This window comes from Rhinolophus ferrumequinum, chromosome 22 (assembly GCF_004115265.2).
Source record: "Rhinolophus ferrumequinum isolate MPI-CBG mRhiFer1 chromosome 22, mRhiFer1_v1.p, whole genome shotgun sequence".
Classification (NCBI taxonomy): domain Eukaryota; kingdom Metazoa; phylum Chordata; class Mammalia; order Chiroptera; family Rhinolophidae; genus Rhinolophus; species Rhinolophus ferrumequinum.
Genome location: NC_046305.1, coordinates 49,300,276 through 49,314,145, shown reverse-complemented (window position 1 = coordinate 49,314,145; position 13,870 = coordinate 49,300,276). Strand labels below are relative to the sequence as shown.

Sequence of the window (13,870 nt, the reverse complement as noted above, 5' to 3'; positions counted from 1 at the left end):
TCACCTTGGCATGGCCACCTGCCATTTTTGAATTCCAATGTAACATGCCTGCATGTGATACCATCATTTATAACATTACGCTGCATTTGAAGCTGTGACATTCACAGTGATTTTTGATACAGGCGCTTACTTTTTTTTTTATGTCTTTATTATAGTTGTGCTCAAGAATTTACATATGAAAATCAACATTATTTGATTATCAATTACTCTCTTTTTATGCCTCATGTCAGTATACATCTCACAGGGTTGTTTTGAGACTTAAATTAATTTGAGTTGCTATATAAGGTATTTAGAGTAGCACTTGGCACATAGAAAATGGTATACAGTATTTGCTCACGTCATTACTACAGAAAAGTTGTTGAATATTCATTGATAACTATTTTTAAATTACACTTGGAATATGTGCTTAAGAAATCCTATAAATTCACGACTAGGCTTTATATTATAATAATATAAACCATTCGAGTGTGATGACATGTTCGCACGATGGTATAGAAAGTGCTTCAATATTTCTTTTTTTGTCAAGGAGATTAACGTGGGATATAATTGTCATTGGGGCCAATTTGCCCTGAACAATTCAGACTGTGTTATGGTCCTCCTGGGGAGCCATAATACAGAATGGACAACTTTGAGTTCCGTCTCTGCCTATAAAACAGTTTTTCTATGTGCACGGCTAACAGGCCCAGAAGGAGAATTGTAACCATTAATCTCACTAATAGACAACCACAATATTTGTTAATTTTGTCTTTTGTAGGACAAAGATAATTACAATGTGAGTGAAGTTTGTAATATCTGACTCATTGACTGACTGTCTTAATAGCTGCTACTCATTTGAAGAATAGCCTTACTCTCTTTCAGGTTGCTAATACAGATAAAGATAAGAGTAGTTACCATGCTCTTGGCAATATGCTAGACACCGCATATATATTATTTCTAATCCTTACAAATGGCTGAACGTCAGTTAGTTAGTTTGTTCGGTAGTTTGTTTGTCTGTTTTTTAATTTAACCTATCAGTCCTCATGTCTCTGATCTTTTGTTCCAGGGGCCACAGAAACTTCTTTCATTTCGTTTCAGTTATTTTTTTTAAAAAAACTGACTAGTTGACCAAGTACCATAAACGTTATACAAAACGGCCTTATCAAGAAACTAAACATCAGATGTTTTTACCGTTATTTTACAGAGGAGGAAACTGTACTCGGAGCGGTTATGTAAATTGTCCAAGGCCATACATGAAAGAAGCGTTGACAGTGGGATTCAAATATTAAAACCTGAGCTCATTTTTTCATACCACTCTGCTCCCCTAGGTAAAAATCTAGGACACTTCATACTAGAATCAGTTATGGAAGGATCAGGATTCTTTCTCTAAACTCTGCACCCTTCCATAAGTCAATCTGTACCGCTGGAGTATGGCTAAAAGTTCCCAAGTATTACATAAATCACGTCAATATTTCTTTCTGTCTAGGCCATAGAATATAAGATAGAAGCACAGTGACCAAAACCATTTCCTTTCCTTTGGAATCTGAACACACAGTGAGGAAAGAATGAAATTTCCAAAGGATTATCTGGATGCTTACTAGAAGGCTGCACTCTCTTGCCAGGCCACTGTGGGCCGTTTCACAGATGAAAATATAAAATAATTCTATGCACGTCGGCCAGTACTTGGGGCTGAATTTTTTTCTTTTTCATAAGGCACAGACCCAAAGTGAGACATTAGGAAATGAAATGTGGGAGGGTGTTTGTCCTCCACGTCTGAGAGGACCTATTGTCAGAGGTCCCCTATGGCAGAGCTTCCCAGTTTGGGTGTTCCAGCCAGCACGTTTCGAAATGACCGACCACTGGGCTGAGATGTCAACCCCTTGGCTGTCAGGTGGGGGATGGGTCCAGAGGTGAACATGGGCAATCACCTCCACCTCATGACCAGGCTTGTCACTTCCTTTAGAGTACCGAAGACTTATAATCGTTTCTTATGAAAAGGAACTTTCTATGAAAAGGTTTGAGAAACACTGTCTTACAGAATCAATAGCACCACACAATCAGGTTCATAAATGTACAAAGAGTTGGGTAATAACAATAACAAGAAATCTTTACAGGGACCAGGCAACGTTAAAGAAGCATGTCAATTTAGAATAATTTCTGTGACTTGATTCATTTCTTTCCTCTGCCCACGCAGTGTTATTATCTTGTGTATGCTATACTTATCCTCGTTCTAGGCATCTCTGTAGAAGAGAATTTAATTTAGTTTCTTTGACATTATAATCTTTCTGTTCTTCATGTCTGTTCTGAAAACTGACATGAAACCAATTCCCCTCACTAGCACTGCAAATACTGAATTACATACACCCATTTTGGTGCTTCCCAAAGACACTGGTGAAAATAAACACGTGTATATAAATCTATCTGTATTTATGTATCTATCAGTATAAAATTAGTAGGGAGACTGATTTTGTTTCAGAATTTGCATCAGTATTATGTCTTTCAAAGTGCTCACCTTGGGGATGCTACACATTTTCCAATGATACTGGACTCACTATAATAGAATGTCAGAATTACAGGAGACCTTGGAGATTATTTGGGCTAATTTTCCCATTTCACACAGATGAAGGCTGAGAAGCGATGTAGCAATAGTCATACAGTGAATAAAGAAAGAATCCAGCTAGAAATCCAGTTCTCCTCATTCCCAGCCAAGTTCTTTTCTCGTTAAAAAAATGTTAGAGAATCTTTTCAAGAGTCCGGTCAGAAGTTTTCCATATATTTCAATATGTGTCTTGCAAAAAAATCCGAGGAACTTTCATTTTTACTCATGTCTATTATATTATATGCATATTCATTATTTCCTGAGTTTATTAACCAGAGCTTTCCAAATAAAATGGAACCACAATCCAAGAGGTTTGCAAGTATGGCCAAGACAGTGATTTCTTCTGCCCTCATTGTGGCCTCAGCACTCGGGCTTCAAGTGAGAAGCTCCACCCATTTACCCCCACATCTTACAAATATTATCTATCATTTGCTATTTGTGCCATGACACGGGAAAGGTTGGTTCTTCTCACTGCTCTTTTTATCCTGATTCTAACCTCTGCATATGTAAGACAATAAATTAAATGCCACATATTCTGTTTCATCGTTGGTCTAAGACCTCTAAGGATACCTGGTACTTGTTAATGTTGCTTAGGCACAGATATATTCTAGGGTTCCTTGAAAAAGTATCTGTTTAGTAAATTAGAAGTCAAATGGAGAAGAGAGTTCCCTCTGAAGTAGCTTCCAAAAGAAACAATATAGATCAATGCAATTCTTTTCACCACAGTGCGGGTGCTCTCTTTGGTTCTCTCACATTATACAGTGTGTAGAGTTATAAATCTTTCAGTGTGGTAGGCAAAATTCTAATGACCCCCATGAGTCCCATTTCCGGGAATCCACACCTTTGTCTAATCCCCACCCCTTGAGTGTGGGCAGGACCTGTAAGTTGCTTCTAACCAACAGAATATGACAAAGGTGATAGAACATCACTCTATTGTTATATGGCAAATGGGAAGGGAAGTTGCAGATGTAATTAAGGTCCCTACTCAGTTGACTTTAAGTAAATTAAAAGGAATATCATACTGGTGGGCCAGACTTAATCAGGTATCTAGAGGAGAGAAAAGCAACAGTCTCTCTCTCCCTTTCCTTCTCCTTCTCCCTGCCCCCCACACTGCTGGATGTGAAGAAGCAAGCCTCCATAATTTATTGCAACAACCTGAGGGAGCTTAGAAGCTGATCTGCTTCTAAGTGCTTCTAAAGTAAGCTCCCCAGATGAGGAAACACCCCAACTGACACCTTGATTTCAGACTTGTGAGACCCCAAGCAGAGAAACCAGCCAAGCCATTCCTGGACTTTTGACCCATTGAAACTGTGAGATAATAACTGTATGTGGTTTCAAACCACTAAGTATGTAGTAATTTGTTACACAGCAATAGAGAGCTAATACCTTTAGATATAAAAAAGCAGTGCTCGTGAAAGTATGAAGCAAGTGTCTCAGGAAGTACAGCCCAAATCTTACCTGTACTTCCATGCTAGTTGGCTCCTCCAACAGGTGTAGCAGTTGCTGTTTCTCCTGAGAGAGCTGTTCTACGAGCTTCTCCTGGGAAGCCAGGCTCTGACTTAGTTCTTCAATTCGTCTGGATCAAAGGAAAAGTAAGAACAATAATTATGGTCATGATACTATTATTACTTTTATTTTTCAGCCCACTCCAAAGACAGCATGGTCCGGTACAGTTGGTTTTGAGCTTTTTTGGGTCATTGAACTCTTTGAGACTTTTCTTCAGAAAGCCATCTACGGTGCGCTCCAGTCCCAAATATTTACACAAATGACCTTTGGCGTACATTGTCACGGGGTTCATGAACCTCCTGAAGCTGATCCATGGATCTACAGGCCATAGGTATGCAATTTTCGGAACAAGGGCCCAGAAGTCGTGCTTTTTTTTTTTTTTTTTGGTTGTTATTACTGTTACTGTTCCACTCAATAAACAATTCTTGGATAACCATTATGTATACTCATATACTCACTGTCCTCTACCAAATCCTGGCAATATAAAGTTGGGAAAGATGCAGTCTCTGCTCTGTAGAAACTTAAATTCTTGTTGTGTATGCCAAGAGTTTGGGGAGTTGGGAGACCAAGCAATATAAAAAAAAACAGTAATACAATGTAACGAGTGCTACCACACCAGAGGTGTATACCATGGATCAGGCACACTGGGGAGCTACAGGAAGACAGATCAATAAACCATTCATTTGACTTGGAGGTGTCTGGGGGAAATTCAGGAGAAAAGATTTTGAAAACTGGGTTGTTTCCTATACTCAGACTGAGGAGCTTAAACAAAGGAATGAAGGCAGAGAGATTCGAAATATATTTGGGGAAGACTCATGGGAAGAAGGGAGACGGGAAAGCTGGAAGGAAGAGACAATAGCTGAAGAAGAGTCTGGAAATTGACTAGGCGTAAGTTAAAAGACTACATATTGTGCTGAAGTATGGAAACTACAGTTTCAAACCAACAGTTGTTCATCTCCTACGTGCAAGGCATATCTTGCTGTTGCTGTGTTTGTAAGTCTTAAGAACACTGGATACCTGTCCTCGGGAAAGTGCTGGTACTAGATGAAATGTTTCCAACAGTGATGATTAGTCCTTTGTAAGTGTGTAAAACAGTAATAGAACTTTGGGAGGAAAATAGTTTGGCAGAAAGGTAAGGGGTACCAGAAAGTCAAGTAGGAACCTCATAAGCAAATTATAAGTTCATTTAGGATATGAGGATAAGCTAAAATTTGGGGATGAAAAAGAACTTTAAAAACTTAGAAACATTATACAAATGCACACTGTAGTGATAATTCTGATAATTCTCCATGGTGTCTGTGCTGGAACATTTCTATTTTTCTCAAGCCTCAAACCTCATTCATCCCTTTGACCCCCCACCAATCTCTACAGATGCCCTGTTTTCTTACTTTACAAAACCGTTCGAGGCCATCTGATATGAGCTCCCTCAATTTATTTGCTGTGCATATGGTTTTTTGTTTCTGTTTGTTTATTTAATGAGTGTTTATTGGGATACAGAGATGAGACGACGTCTCAGGAAATCGAGCAGGGAAGATCTGAAAGAAAACGCAACAGCACACCAGGAATTGTGCACTAATAGATGTTTATATGAAACGAAGCAACAATAGAGGTTTAATTCTGCTGTCACAAAAGCCTTCACAGAAGTAACGACTGATGCCTTAGTGAGTTTTGAAGGATGAGTAGGAGTTCACCAGAAGGGGGGAAAGTCAGACGTTGCCCACAGAAGGACGAGTGTGAGCAAATCTGGAAACCTGACGTAGCACTATTGTTTTATATGGAGGCAGTGTGGCTTCAGCGTTTGCTTCCAAGATATGCCTGCAACCGTGTTCTATAACCTTCCAAATGCTAGTTTCTTCATTTATAAAGTATAAGAATCCCTATCTCATGTGGCTGTTAGGAGAAGTAAACAAAAATGTAAAGTACTCAGCTCAACTGTAGAGCAAGAGCTCCGCAAACCTTAGTCATCATAATTATGACTAGTTTGGCATCAGTGAAGTACGGAGGGGTCACGGTGGGGGATGAGTCTGGGAGAAATCAGGGGTCAGATCATAAAAGGCTTTGATGGCTACCCTAAGGAGAATGGAGCTTATTTCCTGACGATGGTGGAGAGCTTTGTAAATGGCTCTGCAAAGCCAAGATCAGATTTGTGTCTCAAAAAGATCACACTGGTCACTGGGTGTACGTCGCCTATTTTCCCCAATTTCATTAAAAACGACTTACGGCTTTTTATACCATCATAGTATCATGCATCTAAGAGGCTACATTATTGGTTGATTTGATATTGTTGAACTCTCCACTTCAAAATTGCTCTGAATTGTTAGACTTGGATGGAATGGAGAAGGGCAGACCCAGAAGTAAAGGAAACAGGACACTGCTGCCGCAACCGAGACAGTGATGGCCTCAACAACTGCTCAGTTTCTCTTGGGGGAAAGCCAAGTTCCTTCTCATGGAGTACAAAGCTGGCATGATCAGACCCCTATTCTCAGTACAGCTTACCTCTCACTAGTCTTCCCCAGACTCTCTACTCGAGCTATGTACAACTGTTTGCAGGTCTTGAAACAAGCCCTTCCCTATGTCTCGGTTTCTCCTCCTGTACAGAACATGTCTCGTCCTCACCCACGTCCTACACTTTCTTCTAACTTCCATTCATTCTTCAAAACTCAGCTGAGGTTTCAACTCTTCTAGGAGTCTTTCAATGGCAACTTGCTCTTTTAGTTTGGCACAGAGGACAATCCTACATGTCCCCAGCACCCCATGTTACTTCTATCAGAGAACTTATTAAAATCGTGTAACATGTTTCTTGATGAGAGAACTGGGTCTCCATCTCTGTAACCTCTGCGCTTAGCCCAGCCTCTGGCATGGGGCAGGTGCTCAATAAATGTATATTGAATAAGTGAATCCATGTGTCTTGCTTGTCACTATTTGTTCCTTGTTCTCCTTATAGTTCCTTAAGGGTCCTGATGGGCAACAAAAGAGTTCTGTAATGAACACCATTGAAGACTTGATCCTGAAAAGAAATATTCTGGTTGTGGGAGCCATCAAGTCTTAGAAATAGAGAAGGTCCACTGTAAGTCCCTAACAGGGCAGCTGCTATTGGGTCTCTTAGCCTCGACAACTGGCAAAAGACAAGGGACAAATAAATCACCACAGGAACCTACTCATCTCTCTGGGCCAGGGCCGCAGCGTATGGGTCGGGCTGGACCTGCTCTCCTGGTACGCCTTCCCGCTCCTTGACCACTTCCTTCAGCTTCTCTGACAGCTCCAGGTTACACTCCTTCTCGGCTTCCACCAGAGCTGCCATCCGCGCGGCTTCATTCTTTGCTAGCCTGGATTCCTGCAAAGAGAATGCAAACAGAGGCTGCCAAGTCTCCACCTAGCTTAGGGGCCCTAAAACACCGGGACAGCTGAGGAGTTTTGGAAGGAAAGCAGGGAGGGAAAGGTGAATGGGGGGCTGGAGGGGTAGGGGCAGAGCAGCAGGGAAAGGGGCGAAAGAGGCCCCTGGGCTGTGGACCTTCGGAACTCCCACTCACCTCCTGCAGAAGCTGGATCTTATTCTCCAGGAGCTCGTACACATGCTCGGTCTCCTGCTGTCTCTCCGCAAACTGGCGCCGGAGCTCGGCCTCATTATGGCTGTTGAGATTCTCCACATCGGCCCTAAAACCACAGAGTATTAGCTAATCAGAGCCGCTCAAAACATTTAGCAAGTGGACCCACTAAGGTTGTTTCAGTAATTCAGGGTCACACTGGTAAGGAGAAACAGGAGGCATTTTTCCCTCTGCAATTATTTGTGGAAGGGCTCTTTCCGACCTTTTCAGTTAATCTTTTAGGAACTCTAACTGTTTTTCTTGCTTGTCAATCAGAATATACTTGACTCCCTAGATGCTTCTATTGCTGTAGCTTCAAGAGGAGAATCTTCCATTGGGAAGGCGGGTAGTCATCAAATGGTTCAGAACTCAGCATCACATGCCCTTGGACCCTTCCATTCTGACTGCCCTCCCAGAATGCTACTTCCCTGCCTTCCTTCCTTGCGATTTGAATTTAAAGTGTTCCTTCCCTTTAGGCTGCTAGGACAGAGTGTCCACTTGCATAGCCACAGAAATGTCTCCGCCTTTACAGCCAGTAACCCTGAACCTGGGCTACCTGTCCAGAGTTCCCTCCACTTTTCCCATGGTCCCATGCAGACAGCAGACACTTCATCTATGGAAGTTCAGGGTTCTGGCCCAGCTTTGTTTCTCTGATGTCCATAGGAATGCATGTCCAGGCACTAGCATGAAGCGGGTAAGGTATCACCAGCTTATTTTTAGCTAACAACAGCTGCCCTTGGATGTCTGAGGATTAGAAATTTTGAGGCCAGTATCAGGTGCTGAAAGATCTTAATTCCGGTTTGGTTTTATTCCCATTTTAAGCCATTTGTTGAGAACCAGGGGCCATCTTCTTGTTCTCAGGGTGGAGAACAATACTGAACCTTCATGGGCTCATGATACACCAAAGCTGCTCTATCCAAGCTTGTGGTGCTTTCATATTTGGCCCAAGAGGTTGTGTCCACATGGCGCTGCTCTAAAGATTACAGGATTCCTTGGTTAATAGTAGATACCATTCAGCACCGTCCCAGAGGCTATATTTACCTTGAGCTCCCATAGCATTATACAGCCTTTTGGGGGTAGAAGGGTCTTGGTTGTACAAGGGACACAAGTCCAGGGAATAACCCAACACCCCTAAAAAGGCAGACCTCAGGAATCATCAGCGTGTACCTTGACTCCATATTCCTAGATAAGCGCAATAGACAAAAGCTAACTATAATATCTTGAGAATGGAAGTCATACATTTTCTAAGTACCTCAGTCAGCCAGGAATTCCTGATTTGATAGGCTACAGCTGTTGTAAAGTCAGAAGCGCCTTGAACTCGATGCCAGAAGATGTGGGCTCTGCCACTCATTTTAGAAGACTCTAACCCTCTGTACCTTAGTTTTCTCATTTCTAAAAATAGAATAATGCCACCTCCTTAAAAGTGCAGGTGACATAAAATTTTTTAAAAGCATTACACAAATCTCAAAATCAATTTCTCTATGGTCATTGTAAGTTTCCCTAAAATCTAATTAGTTCACTTAATGCCTTAGTAAGTATTTAATACCACCAGCATGTTGTGTATAATTGAGTCTGGTTTTGAATATTCTGCTTTTGCTGGGCTGCTATCCTAAATATCAAGAAATACTCTAGTGATAGAAAGAATGCCGGATCAGACTGAATGTACATCGATCCCAGGCTATAATCTGAAAATTATTTTAATAACAATTTTAATAATGCGCCCCATTAAAAACTAAGTTTTTTCATTACGAAAACTGTAAATTATAAAAGTACCCATTTTAACAATACAAAAGCATAGAAAGAAAACAATAAAGTCTTCTCCCCATCACAAATTCTAATCTCACTACCTTGGTATCAGTACTGTTAAAGGGTTTGGTATGTAGCACTCCAGTTTTTTTGTTTTTTGTATGTACAACCAAGGAAGCACATAGACACAGAGAGGACTGTTTGTCTTTACCCAAAGGGGCTGATACTATAAATACTAGTCAGCCTTTTTCCCCCGTACTTAGTCTATCAGGGACTTCCCGCCAGGATAATACTATAAAGCTAATTCATTCTTTTTAATGATTGCATAATATTCCACAGTACAGTTATATCAAAATGCCTTCAACCACTGCTCTATTGGTGGATAGTGATTCTAGTGTTTTGCCATTACAAAGAATAATTACAAGTAATCCTCCTTATACATTTATCCTTTCGTACTTGTGTTTTGTTTATGAAGAATAGATTCATTCTAGGGATTATTTACTCAAAGGAAATGCCTATTTTTCACTTTGATAGGTAGTGCCACGTACCAAAAATGTTGCCACAAGTCACACTCTCCCCAGCAGTGTGTGAGAGTGCCCTTCTTTCCCAAAATCTATGTCCACCCTGGATGTTATTAGTAGATTATTGAATATGAAGTTCATAATCTTAAGTCTGGTGAATTTACCAATCTACGGCAAGGTCTGTCAGACTTACCATGTTTCCCCGAAAATAAGACCGGGTCTTATATTAAGTTTTGCTCCAAAAGACACATTAGGGTTTATGTTCAGGGTATGTCATCCTGAAAAACATGCTAGGGCTTATTTTCTGGTTAGGTCTTATTTTCAGGGAAACACGGTAGGAACAGAGAGCCTAAGGGAAAGAAAGCACATGACTGTAGTCCCTTGATTGGACGCAGCATCCAAAGGCCAGAGTTAAGAGGAAGGAATTTGACTCCAAATCTATCGCTCTCAGAACAGTGAACCAGACTCTGGAAGGGACTGGAACTCAACTAGTGCAAAGCCCAACTCACCAAGTTTGATCCAGATGCTGTTTCTTGCCCTGGAGTTCTCGTTTCAGGCTCTCGACTTCAACCTTCAGCTCGATGTTCTGAAAAGCACACAGTCATTCGTCATCATTAACGGACACAGACCCTGTGTCCTGGAATCAGGTTCCTACTTGAGTCTTGCCTTGGTCCACAAGTTGTCATCTCATCTCAGCCCTCTTCATGGCCCTTGACATAAATGTGGGTGCAGATGGATCAGTAACCCGGTCGACAATGAATGAACTGTACAGCTTCAGGATGTCCCTGGAGCTACTTACCCATCATTCTCCACTGCCCAAGCCGGCTTGCTCTCCAAAGCACCGGAGGGCAGAGTGTGTGTTAAAACAATTTTTTTCTTACTAATATAGGTCTGTTCCTGAAAACCAAACTGCTGTATATAGAAGTGTATTTTAAACATCCCCAGGGATTTAATTATTTAAAGAAATTATGTTGTGAACATTTTTGAAAACAATACACGGCCCTTATCATTCAACTGGACCTTCATAAATTGGGTTTCCTTAAGGTGAGAGGGGATTCTGATGGTAAATCCATGAAGAGAACGATTCGTTTTTATTGAGGTGAATCAGCAACAAGTCGGATTTTGACAAAAAGACAAAGGAAATAAAAACCTTCCAAGTGAAGTCAAGTATGGACAAAGATTTGGCGAGATGTCGTGCATGACGCGTTCAGGGCAGGTTAAGGGGCCTGGTGAGTGATGACGAGTGGGAAATCAGTACAGAAAAGAGTTTACACTTTGTGAAATTCATGCTAAGATAACTGAGCAATAATCAGTAGAGAACAAGAATTCACCAGAGAGCTGTAGACAAAATATCGCCATGATCAGGTCTATATGGAGGAAGAAATTTATGGAAGATGTGAAGATGGATAAGCCAGGAGGCGACTGACCAGAATGGGACAGGGACTGTCTGAGGCCAAAAAGGTAGAGGGAGAAAGACTCAAGAGACCTTTCAGATGTGGAATCCATAGGGCTTGGTGATGTGTGAGAGATTCACATCAGACCAGCGGGAGGAGCAAAGCTGAGGCTGAGATTTCTAGCATGTGGGTGTTAATGCATACTAATAACTAAATGAGGGAACACAGAAAGAAGAGCAGGTTGGTAGGGGGGCTTACGGGGGAGTCTATGTATATTAGTTCATGCATTTACTTTCTTCAGGCTTAGCTCTGAGTGCACAGAGACAAGTGAGTCCCTTCCCCGATGAACATACTATGGGAGATTTTATTAATACTATGTTACGGTCGGTCTTCATCACACGAGCCTCAGTTTTCTCACTGGTATAGTGTTGATTTCTTTTTTAATGAAGATAATAATGTCTATCCCACAGGAGACTTTGTGCGGATTGAGATAACGTACATCTAGAAAACCTAGAATGCTGCCGTGCACACAGCTGCTTGCCAACCTTCGTTCCCTCCCCTTTCATTCCTAGGCCAGTCGAGGACCTCAGCCCCACCAGGAAAAAGATTTAAATCTAAAGGGAGGAAAACTGGAGGATGTGATTATGTAGGCTCTATCTTTTCTAAAACCTAGATAAGTCAATGAAGTTTGATGAATACCTGAATTAATTTGGTGAAAGCTTCACAGATTTGAAGATCGTAGCATTTATCTGTCCCAGGCCCCTTATTCTAAAAACAAGGAAATTGAACCCCAGAAGGGTTCCTCTAAGATCAAAGCAACAACCGAATCCAGCCTTCCACTCCAGAGTTTCAGCCAGAGACCAGCTCAGGAAACGCTGCCAATTTTTGCCTGATTTAGCAAAACGTGACAAATTACAGAATTGGGAAACATGCTACATTAAGTGTCCTCTCGAAAGAATATCTGGAGGCAGGAGTATAGCGGTCAAGAGCATAGATTCTGAAGGTGAGAAGAGGGCTTGGCAAGTCACCTGCCCTCTCTAAAAGCCTCAACTTCTTCATCTATCAAGGGGGGTGGTCATAATGGCACCCATCTTATAAGGCTGTTAAGAAGACTAAATAAAATAATGCACCAAAAGCACATTGCGTGGTGACTAGCATGCAGTAAGCACTCAAAAAAATGGTAACTACGATTAACTATGAAAACAACAACAACTTACCCTCTGTGATTATGGCTAGGTGAACTTCCCAGCCATAATCACGTATGGAACTAATGTTATGTCATAGAAAGGAAAGAAAAATATTACACTGAAGGTGGGCTCTACCGAGTCCCTGCACAAAAATACACACCCAGTTTGAACATTCTTCAGCTTTTAGCTTTATCCTTCTGAACTAAGTAGAAAGAAGAAACGAAAAGGAAGAAAAGAAAAGGAAAAAGAGGAAAGATAAGAAAATAGAATGGCTTTACCATTATGTCTATTCGATCAAACAGACAATAAAGTTCATGAGTCTCACACAAAATTCCTAAAATAGCTTCATCTCCACGAGATTAGATCCGAAATCTTATAATCCGTTATTCCAGTGGATCAAACTAATTTCACAGGTACTACAACATCTTACCACATGGAAATGCAAGTACATGTCAATTTAAAGGTTAAAATCTAACCCTTCCAAAACCTCTTCCAGCAGAAAAACCACTGCCTAGTTAAACTGGGTTGAATCCGACTTTCTCTGTATTGGTAGCTTGTTTTGGAAACATCACTTGACCAGACAGAGCCTTTAATGACAATGCATGTCTAAACACAGGAGTCTCCTGAATTGATTTCCACCTTTGGTGTTTATTGCAAAGTTCAACACAGAATTGGATTAAAAGAAATGACAACATTGGTGAACTTTGAAAACATGACACGAACTGAAAGAGATCAGTCACAAAAGGCTCACACAGTGTATGATTCCATTGATATGAAATGTCCAGAATAGGTAAACCCATGGAGAAAAAAAGTACCCTGGTAGTTGACTAAGGGCTGAAGAGGGATAGGGAACCAGGGAGAAGGTTAGTAAGTTTCTTTTGGAGTGATCAAAATGTTCTAAAATTGTGCTGATATTTGCACAACTCTGAATATACTAAAAACGTTGACATGTACATTGAATCATATACTTTAAATGGGTGAGTTGTAATGGTATGTACATTTTATCTCAATTAAATGGTTACAAAACGGTTTCCCAAAGCCCTAGAAAGTTACAACAATTAAAATTCAATGATAACTCAAGGTTCTCTAACAGAAATTAGCACTGGCTATTGCAGAATCTCTTTGCAATCCTGCCCCTTCTCTTCAGTCCCCGTGGTTATGATCGTATTGGATACTCCTTCCGTCTCATTGGGATCAGGGTAAATAGTCTCATAACTGGTCTCCCCAACTTCAGCCTCTCCACCATTTGGCTCTGATTAGTTTACTCCCTTTACTCAAAAGCTTTGAATGGCTTTTACCTGCACAGCAATTACATTTTACACAACTGAGCCTGACAATAAAGTCTCCTCAAAATTTG

General features: G+C 41.0%; 1 protein-coding gene across 11 annotated transcripts in view; it reads right to left on the bottom strand.

Moving 5' to 3' along the window:
- Window positions 1–13,870, bottom strand: part of LOC117014346 (myomegalin) — a 175,784-nt gene that overhangs the window by 84,376 nt on the left and 77,538 nt on the right. For all 11 annotated transcript variants that reach the window (XM_033092085.1, XM_033092084.1, XM_033092075.1 and 8 more), the window contains 4 exons: window positions 10,442–10,518; window positions 7,612–7,735; window positions 7,240–7,415; window positions 4,034–4,151 (listed from right to left, as the gene is read on the bottom strand). In XM_033092085.1, the coding sequence (XP_032947976.1) occupies window positions 4,034–4,151; window positions 7,240–7,415; window positions 7,612–7,735; window positions 10,442–10,518 (495 nt within the window). The remainder of the gene's footprint in view (window positions 1–4,033; window positions 4,152–7,239; window positions 7,416–7,611; window positions 7,736–10,441; window positions 10,519–13,870) is intronic.